At 45.1% G+C, this 19757-nt stretch overlaps 1 protein-coding gene across 6 annotated transcripts in view; it reads left to right on the top strand.

Moving 5' to 3' along the window:
• The window catches only part of SSBP3 (single stranded DNA binding protein 3), a 137511-nt gene extending 119092 nt beyond the window's left edge, over positions 1 to 18419 (top strand). For 3 of the 6 annotated variants that reach the window (XM_005284863.5, XM_005284860.5, XM_065553855.1), the window contains 11 exons: positions 1387 to 1453; positions 1553 to 1629; positions 6886 to 6950; positions 7092 to 7140; positions 7954 to 7989; positions 8570 to 8624; positions 10264 to 10334; positions 13762 to 13840; positions 14938 to 14966; positions 15305 to 15406; positions 16581 to 18419. In XM_005284863.5, coding sequence (XP_005284920.1) covers positions 1387 to 1453; positions 1553 to 1629; positions 6886 to 6950; positions 7092 to 7140; positions 7954 to 7989; positions 8570 to 8624; positions 10264 to 10334; positions 13762 to 13840; positions 14938 to 14966; positions 15305 to 15406; positions 16581 to 16610 — 660 coding nt within the window. In that variant the 3' untranslated portion in view covers positions 16611 to 18419. Of the gene's footprint in view, positions 1 to 1386; positions 1454 to 1552; positions 1630 to 6861; positions 6951 to 7091; positions 7141 to 7953; positions 7990 to 8569; positions 8625 to 10263; positions 10335 to 13761; positions 13841 to 14937; positions 14967 to 15304; positions 15407 to 16580 lie in introns of all 6 variants that reach the window. The other 3 variants (XM_005284861.5, XM_005284859.5, XM_065553854.1) reach the window with 1 other exon arrangement.
• The last annotated feature ends 1338 nt before the right edge of the window (positions 18420 to 19757 follow it).

The raw sequence follows: 19757 nt of genomic DNA, 5'->3' as shown, positions 1-19757 counted from the left end.
TCCGTATCAGTAAGTGCTATGGATTAGTCTTGTGCACATTTCAGAACACTATTTTGATTGGTCTAATAGTGTCCAGGTGGAGCCGTGGTTCCTTTCAGTCTCAAGTTGCAATGACGTACCGGAAATGTTTGTGACCAGGCATTGAGGGATATTATTTGTAACGTTGCAACTTCAGAATCTCGGTGTTCTGTGATTTTGTTTTTATACACTTGATAATTTAAGTTAACGAGGAGGATAAAACTAATCAGACTCTTAAAAAAACAAAAAACCCGCTGCATTGAGAAATACTCACATAGCTTAGCTAGGTTACTGGGTAGATCCAGAGACGCAAAAACATGACAACAGGACCAAATAATCAATCATTACTGCCTCATTTCTTGTTTAGGTGAGAAACAAGTTAATAGCAATGGGAACCATATATGAAAAGTTCATTTATTATTTTCCTACTTCTGTCTCCCAAGCTGTAAATCTATAAAGATTTGGAACGAAAACCTTCCCTCTACTCATGGCATTGATGTGTGGCCTGGCCTGCCTAAACTGTCATCCTTCCTTATTGGAGAGTCTCTAAATTTTTACAGCACGATCTATTTCATGTTGGTATTCAAATAAAAGAAAAGCAACCGTGTTTCAAAATTGTTTACAGTTTGCTTCCCCAAGGCATATGGTATCTGTGTTTTCTCCCCCTTTATCTGCACTGAGCTGTACATGGAAGTCCTCTTTTGAACTTTAAATAGATTTGTTGTCCAAGCGGAGAATGACTTTGAAAAAAGAAATACAGTGTTCGGGATACTAGGAAATAAGAGAAAAATATACCTTTTTAATACTCCTGAGGCCATCTTTGTAAGCTATTCAGTAAGAATGTTTAAAATCCTCTTTGCAGATGAAATGTCTCTTCACTGGCAAATAAATAACTTTAATATATTTACATAGCATATTTGCCAAGTGTATACCTCGAAATTACATTGGCATCAGTATCATTTCATTGAAGTGCTTTGATCAGACATTTGCTCACCCCGACAGCCGCGTGGGTCCCCTCCTTTTTACTTACAAGTAGAAGCTTGGAATCGGACCATTAGGACAGTAGTGTGAAGGATTAGAAGAGAATTGGGGTTTGGTCTTTTTAAAAGGCTGTGAAACAAAGTAGGAGGGTTATGAAAGCGAAGTTAGGCAAATTACAGGGATTTATAGAACATGTCATGGGAGATATACAGGTCGGAGCTGTGTGTAAGCAGAGGAAGTTGTGACAAGTCCCTCGTTTCCCAGAAAATAGACCGTGTCACCTGAATTCTTTGTGTTTAAAGCCTTGAATTTAAACTAAATATTTTGGTTACATACATACATACAAAGCTTATTTTTCTTCCCCCTTTTCCCCCCCAATTTTTCTAGCCTCCAGGGGCTGTTCCTGGTACGCAGCCACTGCTGCCCAATTCAATGGACCCTACACGACAACAAGGTAAACATGCTCAAGGATGCTGGAAGGTGTCTCACTGTTGGCTTTGGGCCAAACACTTTTACTCTGCTATAATGACTTCATTGGTTCTACTCCCAACAGGGCACCCTAACATGGGAGGACCAATGCAAAGGATGAATCCTCCACGAGGGATGGGCCCCATGGGTCCTGGTCCGCAGGTAAACTTAAGCAGCACATTTTCTCTCCTGTCCCGTGCCAAATAACATCTTACGACTTCATAAAGTTTATAAGCAAAACATCATCCAAACAATCTCTAGGGGTTTCAAGAGCTGGGCGTTCTTCCCACCTACTCCCCATTAGCACTAATGCATTTTACATTAGTGCGTTGCCGCTGGAAAGCCGGTGTTCCGACAGAGTTCAGCATCCTCATTAGGGATATCGCAGAAGCCCCTTTTGCTCATTAGTCGGAGGCAGTGCTGTTTAGCTGTGACCATGTAGTGATGGTGAATGCATTATCCAGCTTGCCTTGATAACACTTAAGAAAGGGAGTGCCCACATAAAAAAGTAAGTTATTTATCACGAGGACATAACGCTTCCCTATCCTATTCTATAGACAATTTCACTTCTCTGGCGTTTAAGCCATTCTTTGTTTCCTGGATCAATCTGATGCTTGCCTCTTTCCCTTCTCTCAATTTTACCTTAAACTTCAGGTTGGGGATTTTCAATGAGGGGAAAATTTGCTGATGAGTTTTAGGGATTGTTTTCTCCCCAAAGTGGGATATGCTGAGTGATCTTCTCATGAGCTTCGGAAAGATTTTGACATTTCTCCTCCCCCCCCCCCCCCCCCCTGTAACTTTTTTCCAAGTGTATTTCAGAAGCTCTTGTCCAGGCATTTCAGCCAACTTGTTAGATTCCTTTATAGTAAGAGCTAAACATTGGCGTTACTCAAGAATGCTCAGATTTTTTTTTTTAAAGTTAGCAGAGTAGCCTTCTCCTCTGAATTTTCACTAGCATGAGTAGTAGCTCGATGAACAACAAAATCTTCTGTAGTTCCTGAATGATGCCAAATCCCTGTTTGGTTGTATACGTCCCAGGGAGTGGGGGAACCAGTCCAATTATGAATACATTTTAAATGAAGTAGATCTGGGTTAATATATTCTGTCTTTGTGTTGATTCATTTTAACAAGTGAATTTGCATGCTACTATGTTGACTCACTCCTGTTTGTTCGTTGTGATAGACTTGAAACAATATACTACCATATCTCAGATGTAGGTTTATCCTCCCTGACTACTTGTTTCCTGTGTTGTCTTCAGTGCTGTTTAACCCTGCAGTAAATGAATGTGTGTTGCACAGTTTTTCCAGGAGGCTCTTGGGCTAAAGAGGTCTTGTGTGAAGAGAGTTAAGAAATGATTTAACGTATGCAAAACTGTTGAATACTGACAAGAAGGGAGAAAAGTTGATTGAATAAAAATGTATATCCATCTCCTTGGGCATGGTGTGAAACTCCACTAGATTCCCCACACCTCATGGAAAAAATCCCAAGCATTCTTTGCGGGCGAGCTTAGATTCCAATTGCTTTGTTATACATTTTAATGGTCTGGCACTGTCAGGAACTGGTACAACAAAGCTCTTAATAGTCCCACATGTATGATTACAAAAGCCTGCATCTGTTGCGCTTGCATCAGCCAAGCAAAAAGTGCCATGAAAGTTCTGGATGCTCTGTGCAGTTTGGACAATCCAAGGTGATTGCCGTAGAACTTGAAAGTTGTTGCGTTTTAATCGCGCACCGTGTAGGTTTTTGTCGGTCACGGGTGGTATTGAAAGTTGTGGAGTTTTAGGGCTTTCTCTCTTATGCTGGGACTATTAGACGTTAGAGAGAGCGCCTTGTTTAATTTTCCTTTAAACAAGTGCAAGCCTGTGAAAATGGGACGTGCAATCTCATCAACCGGTTGGCATGTTTGAGTCTTCCCAAAACACTAAAGAAGCAGGTGCTCTGAAACTTTAGTGCATACAAGAAATAATCAAAAATATTGAACGTCACCATTTTTGTTGTGTGTAATAAATCATTGTGTACACACTACCCACCCACTACCTTCCCAAAGGGTTTTTTCAAGACCTTCTAAAATAAACATTCGTATAAAATACATTTTTATCCAACCAATGGTAACCTGCAGTCATGTACCAGCCACCTGACATGAACTGAAAACCAGTCATCTTTTACAATCTAGCATCATGGTTTAAACTCTGACTTCCTATCTCCTTTTTTTGATCATAGCGTTAATTCTGTGAACAGTATAAAGGCATTTGTTGGTGCTGCTGAGGTTAGATGCGTCAGTGCTTCTATTAAATATGGTCTTCCAAGGGTTTGTAACTTCCCCATTTTAATTCACATTTTGCTGAAGGTTGACACCCAGCTTCTCAGCACAAGGGCACCTTTTCCCCTTTTTCTAACACCTTTAAAATGCTTTGGCCTGTTTGTCTGTTTCTTTCAGCTCCAATTAGAAGTACTAAGTTTTAACATGGGGTTTTATGTAGTTCAGCTTAGGAAACTGAGATTTGGATCAATTAAGATTTGCTAGTGATTTCTTCGGGTAACCCTTTTCATCCTCCTCAAAGTACGCATGTAGATAAGGTAATGGACCCTAATTCAGCAAAGCACGTCAACATGGGCTTAAATCCAAAGCGTTCAATGGGACTTCAGCACATGCTTAAAGTTAAGGAGATGCTTAAATGCTTTGCTGAATTGGGACCATAATGAAATATTTGTACTCCTACAACACCATTCTGTTGACCTACCTGTTGCGCTTTGAGTTACAAATAAAGGTATGATGGCAGGGGAACCGAAAAAACCAAACCCCAAAATGCTCAGTCTTGTGATTTAAACCAGATTTCCTAAATAAGCCAACCGAAAATTAATTGGATATGTCTTGGGGCAAATCAAAAATATTGGTGGAGTACTACACTGCCAAGTACTAGGTACAGCTCCAGTCCTAGGGACGAACAAAGAGTTTGCTGGAGACACCATTTATCCCCTCATTTGCAGCGAGAAGAGAGCCTCTTAACAGCTGACTCCATCTACCCTGCATACCTCTTGCTACATGCCACTGCGAAAGGCAGGCTGTGTCCACATGGCCATGCGTAGCTATCAGTGTTGGTGAAAGTCTCTGGCAGGGAGAGGCAGCAGGAAGCTGCCAGAGCCTTCTCCCTTTGTCCCCCTGCTAGTCTTTCACTGACAGGGAAAGGCTCCTGCAGCGGAGAGCGGCCAGAGCCTTTGGGTCTTTTCCCTGCTTTGGGGAAAGACTTCAGCAGTGGGACACGTGGCTTGGGGAGTAGATTACGTACCCAAAGGGTTCAGGACTGTGTTTTACTCTATTTGCCTAAGCAGCATCTTATGGTCTCCATTGCCGTTATACCCATGCTAGGGGAACTAGCCATGTTTGTGCTGCCAAAAGGCGTGTGTGGCATAAGTGTATCTTAGGGCTTGTCTATACTTACCGCGCTGGTTCGGCGGCAGGCAATCGAACTCAGAAGTGCTCCCCGTCGACTCCGGTAATCCTGCTCGCCGCGAGGAGTACGCGGAGTTGACGGGGGAACCTGCCTGCCGGGTCTGGACAGCGGTAAGTTCGAACTAAGGTACGTCGACTTCAGCTACGTTATTCACGTAGCTGAAGTTGCGTACCTTAGTTTGATTTGGGGGTTTAGTGTAGACCAAGCCTTAGGAGCTCTTTGAGAACAAATAGAAATTGTCCCATTCCAGTCCCAGAGGGATAGCTGTCCGGATACAGGGCCTCAGAAATACGCACAGTCAAGTTAAAGTGTGTGGGGGGGGGGGGGGAGGAGTTCTCCAGGGGCTGTCAAGGAGATGGGGGAACCTGTCGAGTGAGTAAAAGTTTGCAAGGGGAAAATGGGAGTCAGTGTGTCTGTGAAACGGGAGAGCCTTCCTTCTCTTGGGAGCCGCACAGGTTTTGTTACTCTCCTTGAATGGACACTCACACACTCTCTCTCTCTCTCTCTCTTTCTCTTTTTGAAATGGTTGGTCTAAACTACTTGCGCTGCCATATTTGCAAATACAGGGAGCACAAAGCAAGTCCGAGGGAGAACCCTTTTGATCAGGCGCTTCATCAAGCGACTGCACCATTTCCCCCCCGTCGCTGGCTGTCAATATCCTTCTCTTTATCCCTTTTACAGTCATGGTTTGCTGGGTTGGGTGCTTAGCTCCGTGTGTGGGAGTGGTGGCTTCCTACATAAACCAGCCTTGCAAAACTGCTGAGGAAATAAATTGGTCCAGGCACAGAAGAAACTAATGCTATTTTACCTTGAATGAGTGGACAAGAAGAATTTAGCAAGGCTGATGTACACTGCGAAAGGTGTGCCCAGATACGTTGGTGATGGGCAACTGACTTGGAGAGAGGCAGAGAAATTCAGCATGAGGACTTCTGGAGCCACAGCAGCATCCTCGGGCTTGGCATTACAGTAGATATGTTCTTTTTAGATCAGGTACACTGATCGGAGACTCCTGCAGTAGGCAAAGCCAGGGGGTGACATAAGAAGGGAGAGCAGGTGCCTGAGTTGGGGAGTTTTGTGTAATGCCTGACGTGTTTACAGCATTTCTGTGTTGCATGTCACTTTCCACCCCACCCCGTGTACATGTGTTTGGGTTTTACGTGCTGACGCAGCATCAGATTTGACTATGAAGAGGTCAATCTGAATAGTTCTGTAGCAAAATCGAAGTCCCTTCCCTTGCAACACTGTGGGCCATGAATCTCTCTGTACATATGTTTGTGTGTGCCTGTGTGCACATGTCTGAAATGCACATTGTTCTGTAGTGACTTTAAGACCAATCTTTTTTTGTTGTCTTTAAACTGGAGATGTAACCCTAGGAGGACAGGTTCCTTTCCCGTCTTTAGAAGGCTACTGCAAACGTTCATGCTGTTTGCATCTCTTCCATGCATCCCATTGCTTGCTCATTACACTGTAGCAATAATCTTTCAAGCAGCTACTTTCTTTTTCTCTGTCCTTCCACCCCTAAACAAAAGAGACCACAAGCCAGAAACAGATTTGCCTGCTGGAGTTGGGAGGGAATTTCCCTCCCTCCATAATAATTGTATTGCACAGTTGGCCGGGACATTCTCTTTCTTCTGAAGTGGGCCACTCCCAGAGGCCAGGTCCGGGCCTAGGATAACCCAGTGCTGTGCTCTGGTCTGCAATAGGGAAGCCATAATGCAAAATCTGGCTTCTGTATAAATCTTTTAACAGCCCATGAGGTCTTGCGGAGAGTCAATGGAAAGATACCACAGTCCTGTTTATTTTAAAGTTTTTAATTGCTTGTATGTTCATCATCATCTAATTTTTTATTAAAGTTCATTTTCACACACTAACCCTCTTGTTTTTGTTTGTTTGTTTTTTTCCCTTCTCTTTTCTTCTCCGGTTTCCCTTCTCGTTATGGTAGACTGATCCTTGGTTATCATTGCAGAACTATGGCGGCGGAATGAGACCTCCACCCAACTCTTTAGGCCCCGGCATGCCTGGAATTAACATGTAAGGCAAAACCCATGATGCTTTGACAGCGGCTTTGACCTTTGCTTTGAAATGACTTTGGAATCCCAGTTTTACATTGCTGTTGTGCTGTATCCCAATGTGCCCTGTATAAAAACCTTTTCTTTTTCATTTGAACTCTAGGGGCCCAGGAGCTGGTAGACCATGGCCTAATCCCAGCAGTGCTAATTCAGTAAGTCTTTTTTTATCGGTATTCGACTAGAGCAAAAATTTGTACATGAGCATCTCTTCAAGTGTGACTGCCTTCTTGTGTCTTTTGTTACAACTTCCGACTAAACCCTCGTCTTTAGAGACAGCCAGTCTACAGGTATTACGTGGATGTGCCTGAGTATCAGGACAGGAGGGTAGTGTTATACCCATTTAAATGTGGGCAAACTCCCGGGCAAACATTCACCATCCTCCATACCATAGAGCGCTTCCCAGCGTAGGTGTGCAAGCACCCAGCTAACTAGAGAAGATTTTTATGTTGCACAGCATTCCGTTAATTTGGTTACTGCGTTGGTGTATCTAAAAATTAAGGTTGTGTTTTTTGTTCTGATCTGTTCCTTAGCCAGTTTTCTGTCCATTTTCTTTGTAATTCAGGGTAAAGATATGATACTTTGCAGCACTCTGTGCACCCAAAAAAAAATGTAGGGGGAAGGATGGAGACAGGATCTTTCAGCAGCCACCTGGTCATTCGGTGACCACAGATGGCTGATGTAGTGCAGAACACCCACAACCTTGCTCTTGAACCATTAATTTTTCTTGCCTTTTTGTATCCTGCCAATAGTAGGGTTTGGGGGTAAGTGAAATATTGTGTGCCAGCATATTCAGTGCATTGTGGGCATTTATAACACGTCAGTGGCCACTACTGTAATTCAACCTAATTTCCGCTTCCGTTTGACAAAGCGGAATGTGGGCACCAGAGTTAAATATGTAAATCGGGATATTATTGATGAAATGCTGCATTTCAGACAGGTAACTATCTCCTATGATCTGTTTATAGATTCCATATTCCTCTTCATCGCCTGGTACATACGTGGTAAGTTCCTGTGCTGGGTTCTTATTTCTAGCCAGATGTATAGTCAGATTTCAAGTATATACATTACAGATCATTGACTCTTTGTACACACACGTGTGTATGTAGATATAACTTATTTGGACTTTTAAATAGATTCTCGGTGTGAGTTAGATGTATGTAGTGTAGCCATGTCCCTCTATCCTGAGTTGGTACAAAAGTCTGGGCAGAGGCAGAAATTCTAAAATGTAAGCATGTTTGTTTCTAGAAATCTGCGTGTCTTCTGGGTACCCAGAACAGCCTCCCTCGTGTGTAAATGTAAAAAATGTTTTAGAACAGGGTCCCGTGGACACTGCAAATGATTTCCGCTCTCTCCCACATACACCTCTCAAATACTTATAAAAAAAAAAATCTGATTTTGCTCGAGGCTTAAACAAAGCATTGTACTTTGGCTACGAGAGTGCATCAAAGGTTTTAGCAGGAGATTAATGCTTGGCTGAATACCAAGGTGAGACATAGTTGCTGACAGCAGCAGGATCTTGCTGACCTAGTGCAGTATATGTTATCACAGTGGTTTCTGATGTGTGTTTAATCTTGTCTACAGGGGCCCCCTGGTGGTGGAGGTCCTCCAGGAACACCGATCATGCCTAGTCCTGCAGGTAAAATTCAACAGCCGACGAATTCAGCACTTAAAAAACCCAGATTTGCTGGGTGTTTTTTTGAATGATAGCCCCCTAACTCCTCCGTTCACGCTCAACTGCTGCTCCATTGGATTCCTGATCGTATGCAGTAGTAGTGAAATAAGATTTTGGTGTTTGTTAGGATGGGGCTTTGTATTCACTTCTCCTCCTAGGTTTGAGTTTCAAGAGGGTGAAAATTGGGGGGTGGGGTGGGGGAACTCTGAGAGCACGTGTGAGTACATATCAAGTGGGGAAGAGGGAAGGAGCCAGCCCTTCTCCGTGTCCAGATTTGTTTCCCTGAGAAGCAGTAGTCACTTCCCGTTTAATCCCCGTGTTACTAAAGTGAACCAGCCTTGTGAGGCATGTAAACTAGAAATGTGCAAAACACTGCTTGTGCTTTGACAAAATGTCCTTATAAAAAATTGAATATATTTATTTGTTATTCCTTTCATGCTGGTTAGCAAACAAAAAGCAAGGGAGTCGTTTTGTACTGTTTAGGGGCTGACTAATCAGCTACTGCTTGCTCTTTTTAAAATAATAATAATAATCCAGTCAAGGTTTAAAATTGTATTAGCTACAAAAAAAAAAAATCCAATCCCTTTACTGGAAAGGTTTCCTGTGCTGCCCTTTTCCCCCCCCTCTCCCCTCGCCCAATTTTTAACTCTGATGCCTCCTCCTTTAAAAAGACCAAGTCAGGCTGTGGAGGCTGCCCTTGTGGTGGTCAGATTTATGAAGACTTGCAGGGGCTTTTGAAAACCGTGTTTGCAAAATTCTGCTTGCCATGGTAGGCTAATTCCCTCGCCCCCAAATTTCAAATTCTTTTTGGATGGGGTCAGTAAAATCTCCCACAATGATTTTCACCTCCTTCCCCACATAAAGGTGGGCATGTAGATTCTGCCTCTGGGCTGGTAAATTTCTCTGGCAGTTTTGCAAGGCTGATTTTGTAATTGTTGTAGTGATCAATAGGAGGGGATGGTGGGTGGGCTCAAGGGAAGTAGCCTTGCTCTGTAACTGTGGTGTTTCACAGCTGCAGGGGTGGAGCTAAAATGTAATATTACGACTGTCTTTCTGCTTCTGCATTTTTATGAGAACTCTGACCTACATTTCAGACTAGGTCATAATAAAACAATCCATATGTTAATGGGTGCTGCTAGTCACTGTCCCAGTATTCTGTCGTGGCAGCACACTTGTCATTTGTACATTTATATATTGTGACGTGATTAAAATGGTTTGTCTGTTACCATGTGCATTATAAAGAGACGGGTTCCTTTTCCATACGGGTTCGGTGATTTGTTTTTAATACCAGTATTGTAATAATGTTGGAGGATGTTTGGGTAATTTTGAGGTGTTAAGTGATACATCGAAGCAAATTATCGTTCTACGCCTCTTCTGACGAGCAGGCCCTGTGATTCTCAGTAGTTGAATTATTTTCACAGTTGAATTTCTGTGATTAAAAACTTTGTGAATCTTCATTAAATACAAATTAGCCAGAAAATGGTGGTACTTAAAGGGAATTTTAGGTGATAAAATACAAAAGAATGAGTTCAAGTGGCATGAGTTTGTTTTAATTAAGAAATGAATTAATCACTCTGACTTACTGGGCTTCACTGTTCTACAGATTCAACCAATTCAAGTGACAACATCTACACAATGATTAATCCAGTACCGCCTGGAGGCAGTCGATCGAATGTAAGTCTCTGCTTTCTAATAATTTACATATCAGATACCATAACAAATCATAATTAACTTCATCAGTTGAGGGTAGAGCAGTTTAATTGATTTCAGCCATTGGTTACAAAATAGAAATAAAACAAACCATCAAAAAGCGATTAACTCTTCAGCAACTTTGTTAATTTTTTATGCTTATTAAAATGGTGCCGTTCATGCTGCTCTGGTCAAGATCATGTCAGCAACGCATCCAGTTAGCAGTCACATTTAAAGGGATACAGTCAACTTATAAACTATTGGTTCCAAGCACTGCCTGTTTCTGAGATTCCCCCTGCCAGCGTGGGTGGGTTTTTTTGTGATCACGTGTGAGATTTTTTTCTCTCTTCCTCATGGGAGGGTGAATATATAATAACAAAAGCCTGCACCAGAGGGGAAGCAGACTCTTCGGGGAGAACAGCGAAACTGACTAGACCCAAAGCTAGGGATTTGCAAAGGATGAATTGAATTTCAGTGGGATTTGGGCTTCTCTGACAATCTCAGCCCAAATCAATGAACTGGATAAGGTGGGGGGCGGGGGGAAGAGGACCATCTTCATTGTGACATTGATGGGTGTTGCAGGTGAAAAAGATCAGACCAGATTGACTTTTTTTGGAGTATGTCTACCCTGGAATAAAAGACCTGTGGCACAACCGTGGCGGGGCCGGGGCCGGGGTCAGCTGACTTGGGCTCCCAGGGCTTGGGCTGCGGGGCTAAAAACGGTTGTGTTTGGGCTCTGGGACCCCCTTTGCAGGGTCCGAGAGCTCGGGCTTCAGCCCAGGCCTGAACATCTACACAGCAATTTTACAGCCCTGTGATCCTGAGACAGCTGACCTGGGCCAGCCGTGGGTGTTTGCTGCGTAGATGTACCTTAAGGGGCGTTATAACTGCTGCAGCTTGGCACGTAAAACAGTAAGATGTCAAACCCATTTTTGATGGGGGCGGTGAGGGGAGCAGTTGTGCCCACGTTGGCTGCGTATCTGTTTATAGAGATGTTTGCTGGTTTTATCTTCAGCTTACGTAGGTAAAGTGATTCGAGTGGGAACTCCCTTGGCCATTTCCAGTAATGTGATCTTTGCAGATCTAGGGACAGGGAAACAAAATGAGGGCGGTGGTGATGATGAACGAAAATCTACCCCCGCTTCTTTACAGTAGTGCCCGCTCAGTGCTCTGCAGTCTCCCAACGAGGGTGGGCCCAGCTCCAAGGAGCTGACGCGTTATTGAATCTGCCTGCCCCTGTTCAGCGTGGCACCCATAAGTGGCTGCGTTGGCTGGATCAGCTGTGAGGGTCCATCACTCCTGTCTGTGTGCTGAGGAGGAATGATGTGGGGGTGGGAAGACATCACACCCATCCACTTAGAAAACGAAATGGTCATGCCAGAAGGTTGGGGGGGGGGGGGGCGGTGTCAGAGCGTGATGGTTCCACCTGAAGTCTGTTTTGGTTCCGTGCTCGGTAAGGGAGGAGCTGACGGCATTGGCTTGGAGGAGCTGCTCAGCAGTGAGGAGAGTGCTCCTCCATCCGGCCCCTTAGCAGGCCTGGTACTCTGGTCTCTAGGCCTTGTCTGAGCAGAAGCTGCCAGTTTGCCTGATGCCTGGAGTGCTCTTCAGCTCGGTATGGGGTGCACAGGCTGCTAGCTAGCTTCAATGGTTTTATTCACCAGGAAAATGGCAGAGCATGGTTAGATTCCCTCTCCTGTTCTCGTGGGTCAGGAGCCTGGCAGACGCGAGGCACTTGATGCCTGGGCTTCAGACTGCTCAAGAGCAAACGCTATTGGCTGATTTGAGGAGCTGCATGGTTAGGCCCCAAAAGGAGGCCCATCCGTTCCCCCTGCAGACAGATGGATGATGGTCACAGCACAGGGGGTTCGGGTGGATCTAGGCGATCATGTTGAAGCCTCACTGATCCCTGGGAATGTGGTTGGAGCAGCACTGGGGGAAGATGGGAGGTGGCGTAAGGAAATACGGCTAGCTCCCTCAGCCGGCCGTTGAAATGTGCTGCCGGGTGGGTGGGGCGGGAGATCTTTGGCCTGGATTTGCAATGGTAGATCAGGTTGTGCACTCTTCAGACTGGAGGTGGTTTTGCCATGGCATGATCTTGGAACACCCCCTCGTGGCCAGAGAAGGATGTCATGAGCGAAAGGGAGGAGCCAATCTTTGTAGGGCGCAGCATGTTGACACCCGCGTTGGGTTATAGTGGCTGGTTCACTTGGGGATATGCTGGTGAGGAGAATGTGCCCTTTAGACATCACTTCCTGGTTTCAAGGAAGTGTAACTATTTGGGCAAAGTAGCTGCAGAACCATTGCGTGTGTCTGTCAGCTGAGAGAGCACGGAGTGCTGCTAACAAGGCAGCTGGGGGTCACCCCACACATGCGTGCATGTCCCCACCCTCCATGCCGTTCTTATTGGGGCAGAGTGTCTGCTGATGCCGGGGCAGGAGGGGCCAAAAGGTGACCTCACGCACGTGTCTGAGCACAGGTCTCACTGCCGTGTGTTTTTGTGACTGTGTTTCTGTAAGAGGGAGTTTGAACCCTTGCCCCCCGCATAGCACCTTGGAGTATTAAACCAGCTGGGAGAACGGAAGTCCTTGCCAATGTGCCTGACACCCGTCATGTTACCCGCTCCCCTCGCTGGGTGTCTTGGCTGACTTGATAGCCCTGTGATTCAGCCCCATCAGCCTGCCACAATGAGTTATTTCCAGGGTAATGGGGGGCCCTGTACACTGCGCGTGTCGATAGAACTAAAGGAGGGAATTAGTTCCTCTGTAAACACTGTTCATAACGGAGGTTGCAGAGGGTGAAACCAGAGCCCTGCTATTCTGTGTAGCTATAGAGTCGGGAGTAATTGAATCGAAGACCAGAGGGGACCCCCAAAGTGTCTGTGACCTCCTGTATGTCGCAGGCCACACCACCAACCGCACACTAAATCCAACAGCCAGTTCTGGACCAAAGTATTACAGCCTGCACCCCCCAATGATGTAGCTATGCCAACAAAACCCCCAGGTAGATTCAGTGGTGCCGACAGAAGAGTGCTTCATCTGTGGACATGGTGTTCCTACCCTGTGCTTCATCTGTGGACATGGTGTTCCTACCCTGTTGGAAAAACGCCTTCTCTCCACATACTCTGTGTAGGCATAGCTGTGCTGACGTGGGCTCTGTAGTGTAGATGCAGCCTTAGTGACCGAACAAAACGTTTGCTGTAACTTTCCTGAGGCAGTTAAGTTTTCAAGGGATATTGCTTCCCAACCCAACGGGAGCCAGGTCACCTTTCCGTATCTGGACAAAACTTGGATCGTAGAACATTCTGTGCTGTTTTGAGGCCATCCTTACCAGTGGATGTGCTGATCTGCTTGATGCTGATAGGAGTACAGGTCTCTGATTTTGGGGTTACACTTTCTGCTGTTTTCTTTCTCAGTTCCCAATGGGGCCCGGTTCTGACGGCCCAATGGGAGGCATGGGAGGTATGGAACCACATCACATGAATGGATCGTTAGGTAAGCTCAAGGCCGGCTGAGCGGGAAGCGCACTAGACCAGACCCTTAACAAGCTGTTAATGCTGATCTGCCATTCAGGATTAAATCTCTGTAAGGGAGATAGTATCAGTGGGGTAGCCGTGTTAGTCTGAATCTGTAAAAAGCAACAGAGGGTCCTGTGGCACCTTTAAGACTAACAGAAGTATTGGGAGCATAAGCTTTCGTGGGTAAGAACCTCACTTCTTCAGAAGAAGTGAGCTTCTTACCCACAAAAGCTTATGCTCCCAATACTTCTGTTAGTCTTAAAGGTGCCACAGGACCCTCTGTTGCTTTGTAAGGGCGATGTTATTGTCTGGTGGCTTTTCCTGTCTTGCTCCTGACAAACCAGTCAGTGAGTTTTGGAGGCACGTGTGCACTGTGAGCTTTCAGAGGTCTGAGAATCACCCTATTTCCTCTGGCCCCACACAGCCCTCTTTTGCCATGACCTACCTGCCAGGCCGCCTGTCCGCCCACCTGGCTGGATACTCTTCTGTTATAGCATGTAGACTAGGCACAGGCTCACTGGAGCAGCATTGATAGATTCAGTCAGAAGAGGAGCTTAAACTCAAAACCAGTGTTGGTGTTTAATTGAAAGCAGTAGAAAGGCCCATTAACCTCTCGAGTCCGTCTCCTACGTTGCCCTGCTATAGGAGCTATGCTCTAGCTTGATCAATGTCCGAGTACCACAGGGAGAGCCAAGGCCCCTACAACTACCCTGCCATTATTACAGTGCCATGCAGTAAGCGTGCCCAGCGCTATGCAGTCAGGTGAGCTGTCCTCAACTCCCTGGAGTTCAGCATACAAAGGAAAGGCAGCTGAGGCCCCCCACTGTTCCTTTTTACCAGAGGCAAATGTTAAGAGGTGTGGGATTAGCACAGCTGCGACCTGTATTGCCTGCTGCTAGCAATGCCCTGGAGTAGCTGCATGTAGCAACAGCCTCCTGTTTCTGGATGGCATTCTAAGCACCAGCGTGCTTCTGCACTGAATGGGCTAGCCAAGCAGGAGAACTACCTCAACTGTGAGCAAGGAATGTAACTAACTTGCAAATAAAAGTTCCCTTTCTTCCCCTCTTTTGATAGGGTCAGGCGACATAGATGGACTTCCAAAAGTAAGTGTGCGCTGTGGTGACCGTAACGGTGAATCATTTTCCTTTCAACCGTAGTCCTTCCCTCCTTCATGAAGCATCAGCAGTGAGAAAATTGTGTGTGTGGTTGGAGAGGCTCCAATGTAGGGGGAGCAATAGAGGGACACAAGGGGCTTTCTCCCATCCTGTAGCCCTTTCCCATGAGACGTTTGCTTCGGCACTAACGGAAGGTTGTATAAAACGCGGCCGTTCTCTCCTGCTCTCCCATCGGCCGCTCATAGTCGTTAGCGAGGGATTTTGCCAGTCTGTGCTCAGTGACGTATTTGAGGCATACTCACCTTCTCCTTCGTTTGTCTCCTTAGAATTCTCCAAACAACATAAGTGGCATTAGCAACCCCCCGGGCACTCCAAGAGATGATGGTGAACTGGGAGGTAACTTCCTCCATTCCTTCCAAAATGACAATGTGAGTTGCTCAGACACCCAATCTCTAAGCCCCCTCTCTTTTGGTGGCACCAAATTTATAAGGCTCTGTCTCTGCTTCCTGGTGGGGCCCGGGGTCTGGAGGGATAGGGGTGATCTCTGATGATGGTAGAGAGAGCATGTTGTCATTTAATACAGATCTAGCTGTGGTCCAGGGGACTCAGCACGGGGGCTGGGAGTTGAGAAGCCCTGGTTCCTAATCCTGATTCTGTCACTGCCTTTCTGTTTGACCCTGGGAATGTTGCTTAAGCGCTGTGCTTTGGGAGCTCCCTATCCAAGTGAAAACCAAAAAGTAGCGATGATCACTCTTACCTGCAATTTGCACTGTGTTTTGAGATCTATTTCTGAACAAGGTATTGAACCAAAAAGCATACAGGCTAGCCAAGATGGCAACAGCATGTAACAAATGAGGCTGAGGGGGGGAGAAAAAATGTGAGAGCAGTAGGGTCACGTGGTTGTGTAACGCAGCTCTGCATCCAGTTGGTAGGATTTTTAATAAAGGTGTAAATAAACCTTGCTGGCCCCCTTTCTAGCCATCATGTGCGTGAAATAGACGGGTGAAAGTGAGCTACCACGGTGAGCTAGAGACAAACATCTTCACTCTGCGAAAACCTCCTTATACAGCTGTGCTGCCGGCTGGAACAGCAGGGAAGCTGCAGGGCTAATCTTGGGACCCCCTATTGATGCTTGGGAGCAGTTTTGCTCAGGCTTGCAACACCCCCTGCCGTTTCCGAGCTGCCCCTGAGCAGACCCAGCTAACCAGGCTTGTTTTCGGCTGCGAAGAAACGTGCGCTCATCTTTGAGATCTGCAGAGTATATTTTCACGTTGGATTCAAGCTCTACAGATGAAAGAGGCTCCCCCTTTTTTTCTCACCATATTTAGCATTATATACATGCATGCATTTAAATTGCTTCCTACCCCATACTGTTTTGCTTATTTTCTCCCTGGAAAGACCATTATGCAGCGGATTATGTGCTGATAAATTAAGAGTCTCTAGCATATTCTATCTTTCTGATTTATTATATCCAATTATGTTGCTTTATAGTTTTCATAAGCCCGAGTCTTACTTTCATATCCCCTCTTCCCTGGCCTTGGCCGCGTTTAGTATTTCAGTCCTGTTTGCCCAGTACTCATTCTGTGTTTGTCTCTCTTTCAGTATTCCCCCAGCATGACGATGAGTGTGTGATTTCCCTCCCCCTTCCTCCTCTCCAGGATAAAGAGAGTCAGCTGCCATTTGGAGGATCTAAAAGAAATTATGCAAGAAGAAGCTAGGTGTATTGGCAGAGAGACGCGAGGGGGCCAAACCCCAGTTTTAGTTTCATGCAATAAAAAGGCTGAACTTTTTATTCCATAAAACATGAAGGACAAAACTTAAAATATTTCAAGACGTGACAAGATCCTTCTTGTGCGGAAGGATTTATATATGTACATGACACTTTTTTCTTTTTTTTTTTTCTTTTTTTTTTTTTTTTTTTTTTTGGAAACAAATGGAAGCCTCCAGTACCCAACTCCAACCTCTTTGCTTTGTTCTTTTAAACCTGTTGTATGTTTGTGCTGTGCAACACCAGGAAGCTAGTCTAGATATGAAATCTCATGTTGTCCCTGTTGTAGTCCTATTTTTTTAAAATAAACTGGACAGTTTACAATTGGTGGTTTTTGTTTGGAAGGCCTGTTTTGTTTTTCTTGTTTGCAGCACAACTCCTCCTCCACCTCCTCCTCCAGAAGAGACTCCTCCACCTCATAGAAAGTTGTTAATGCAGTTGGCCCCTCATAGGATCACATCCTCAAGAATTAATTGTGATCTTATTATCTGTGACCGTGGCATGCACTGTATTAGTCTTTTTTTCCCCCTCTCAGAATACAAGGAGAGTTCAGTACTTCCCCATGCAAGAATCCTTGAGCTATTTTTCCCCCCCACCAAAAAAAGAGAGAAAGAAAGGGTTAATCTGACCTGGGATTTTGTAACTGTGATCTCAAGCTAACATCTTTGTTGATTTTTGGTTTTGTATTTTTTTTTTTTTAAAAAGATGTGATCTTATCAGGGTTTCGCTGTATGTGTTTTGGAACTGGATGGAGATATTTTCAAGTAATTGTTCAAATGTATACTTGCTATTCTGTAGGCTCACTCTGTAACAAACAAAAAATAAAAACAAAAATGAAAAAATTACCTTTTCTTCTTGTGGTAGAGGTGACTACAGAAAAGTAACAAACCAACCATGTTAAAGTGACACTCGCCAGAGTCTGGGGATCTATGTACATTACACTACCCTGTAGTTGGTCTTTGTTTTATAAATCTCCACTTCTGATCCATGTATATCATATTATGTAAAATATTATCTCCCTGGATTTCCCTTTGTGCCGATTATTGAGAACATTGTATCTTGTTTCAGTGTTTTTTCTTACCTTGTAGTCTGGTTCTAAAATAAGAGAGGGAAAAAAAGTAATTATTATACATTGTAGTTTGTGTATGATATTTGTTGAAAATGTTTTATTAAAGGGATGTCTTTTTTTCCGCACCCCTTCATTGAGATGTTTTTTGGGAACATTGGCTGGTTTTTATTATTCTGACTGCAAGACATGAGATGACAAACTTTTTTTAGTGTGTAATATGAATTTTTTTAAATGTTTGCCTTCTTTTTCCTAGGCATTTTAATTGTGCTTTACCTGTAGAAGGTTGGTGGGGGTGGGGTTGAGGGTGGGGATGGGGGTGGGAAAAGGGTGTCAGTCTCATAGTTACAGTCAGGTTAATATTTAAAAATAAAAAAAATCAAATGAAGATTTGTTGTATTGCTGAAACATCCGTGGTCTCCAGAATGGGTCATTTTTTTGTTTTGTTTTTTGTTTTGTTTTTTGAAGTGAGAAATGACAGACCGGTTTTAATGTATTTTAAAATGGATAGCTAAATTATTGTCTTCATTGGTATGGGATGGTTTTTGAATGAAACGGTTCTTTTTTCCCCCTCCATGCTGTAATAAATATAAACATAAACATTTGAGTTCAGGTCTCTGCTGTTTGTTACTGGGATTTGCCATGAGAAAGCTGGGCACTTTGTTTTGCTTCTAATGACTCGAACGTTTCTGTGCAGTTTTGGGGGGAGGACGAGTGTATCCATTGAGGATTGGCCGTTTTAACCCCTCCCCCACAAGGAACTTGTATTGAGACATTCGGTTCCAGACAGAGCGGTAAGGTTAAGAAGGGGTGGCAGGGCCTAGCCCCAGTTTTTATACACTGGTTTGGCAGTCATAGAGATGCTGCTAAGGGGCTGGTGGAGCCACGGAAGACTGAGGAAAGCAGCTCTGTGCCCCGCCCCATTAGGCCCTAGTGTAGAGGTGTGCCCATAGCACTGGGTTCTGGGCTACACCACCTCCTTGGAGAGGCAGCTATCAATTAGAATAACCCCTTATGCCAGTGGCCATTTCAGCCCAGAATCTGGGCTGCACTGAGGTGGTATAAAGTCAAGCTGTGCCTTCTGAGCTAGGCCTCTCAAGAGGTGCTGTGTAGAACCTGGCCCCCCCAGGGCAGGGGAAGTGGAATGAGTGAATTCCATGGTATCAATAGACTCCTTAGGGCTATGCCTGCTAAGGACTCTCATCTGTGGGATATCTTTGGAAGCTTGTCTCCTGCCACGCTAGGACTGGAAGCTTTAACAGTAATGTCGGGTGGAGGTGAGGGGGTCGAAGTCAGGGTGTCGAAGTCAGGGTTTCTTCATCTTAAAACTGAAACTTTGATGGATGGCGCGTGTCTTATCCATTGGAAGAATGTTACAATTCCCCATCTTCAACCTGGCTTGTGGGGCCAGATTAAACTCATGGGGCTGCTGAACAGGAAGGTAAATGTACAACGCGGTTGCCTTGTGTGAGCATGCTCGCCGGGAGTGAACTGATGGGGCCTGGAGACCCTTCTGTTAGAAGTGGATGTCAGTATTTTAGGAGCCTCACTGAGAGAGAGAGATTCCCTGCATGGGGGAGGCGCTCCACACCGCAGAAGCCCCATGACTCTCTGTGGGATGAAGAGGTTCCCCCCCTACCCCCCCATATTTGCTGGGGAAGGTGAGCCCGTTAGCAGCCAGCGCAGATGGACGTGTGAGGTGCCCATTCAATCCGCACGAGGAGTCGTCCTGCTGCAGCGTCACACCCTGCTCTGCAGGTTGGGAGCAATATGAGCAGAGTCCATTTAGTCGGTCTACGTGGCAATCAGAGGGGTGGTTGGCCTGGGTATGTCTGAGCAGCAGTTTTAGTCTAAAACTAGCCATGAAGATGTGGTGGCACAGGACCCCGGCACTGGCTAGTAATGTAAGTATGTACCCAGTGTTACGGGCGGGCTTGTACAGCCT

This window comes from Chrysemys picta, chromosome 8 (assembly GCF_011386835.1).
Source record: "Chrysemys picta bellii isolate R12L10 chromosome 8, ASM1138683v2, whole genome shotgun sequence".
Taxonomy (NCBI): Eukaryota; Metazoa; Chordata; order Testudines; family Emydidae; genus Chrysemys; species Chrysemys picta.
Note: the sequence above shows the minus strand (reverse complement) of the source record. Positions and strands in the feature narration are given on the sequence as shown.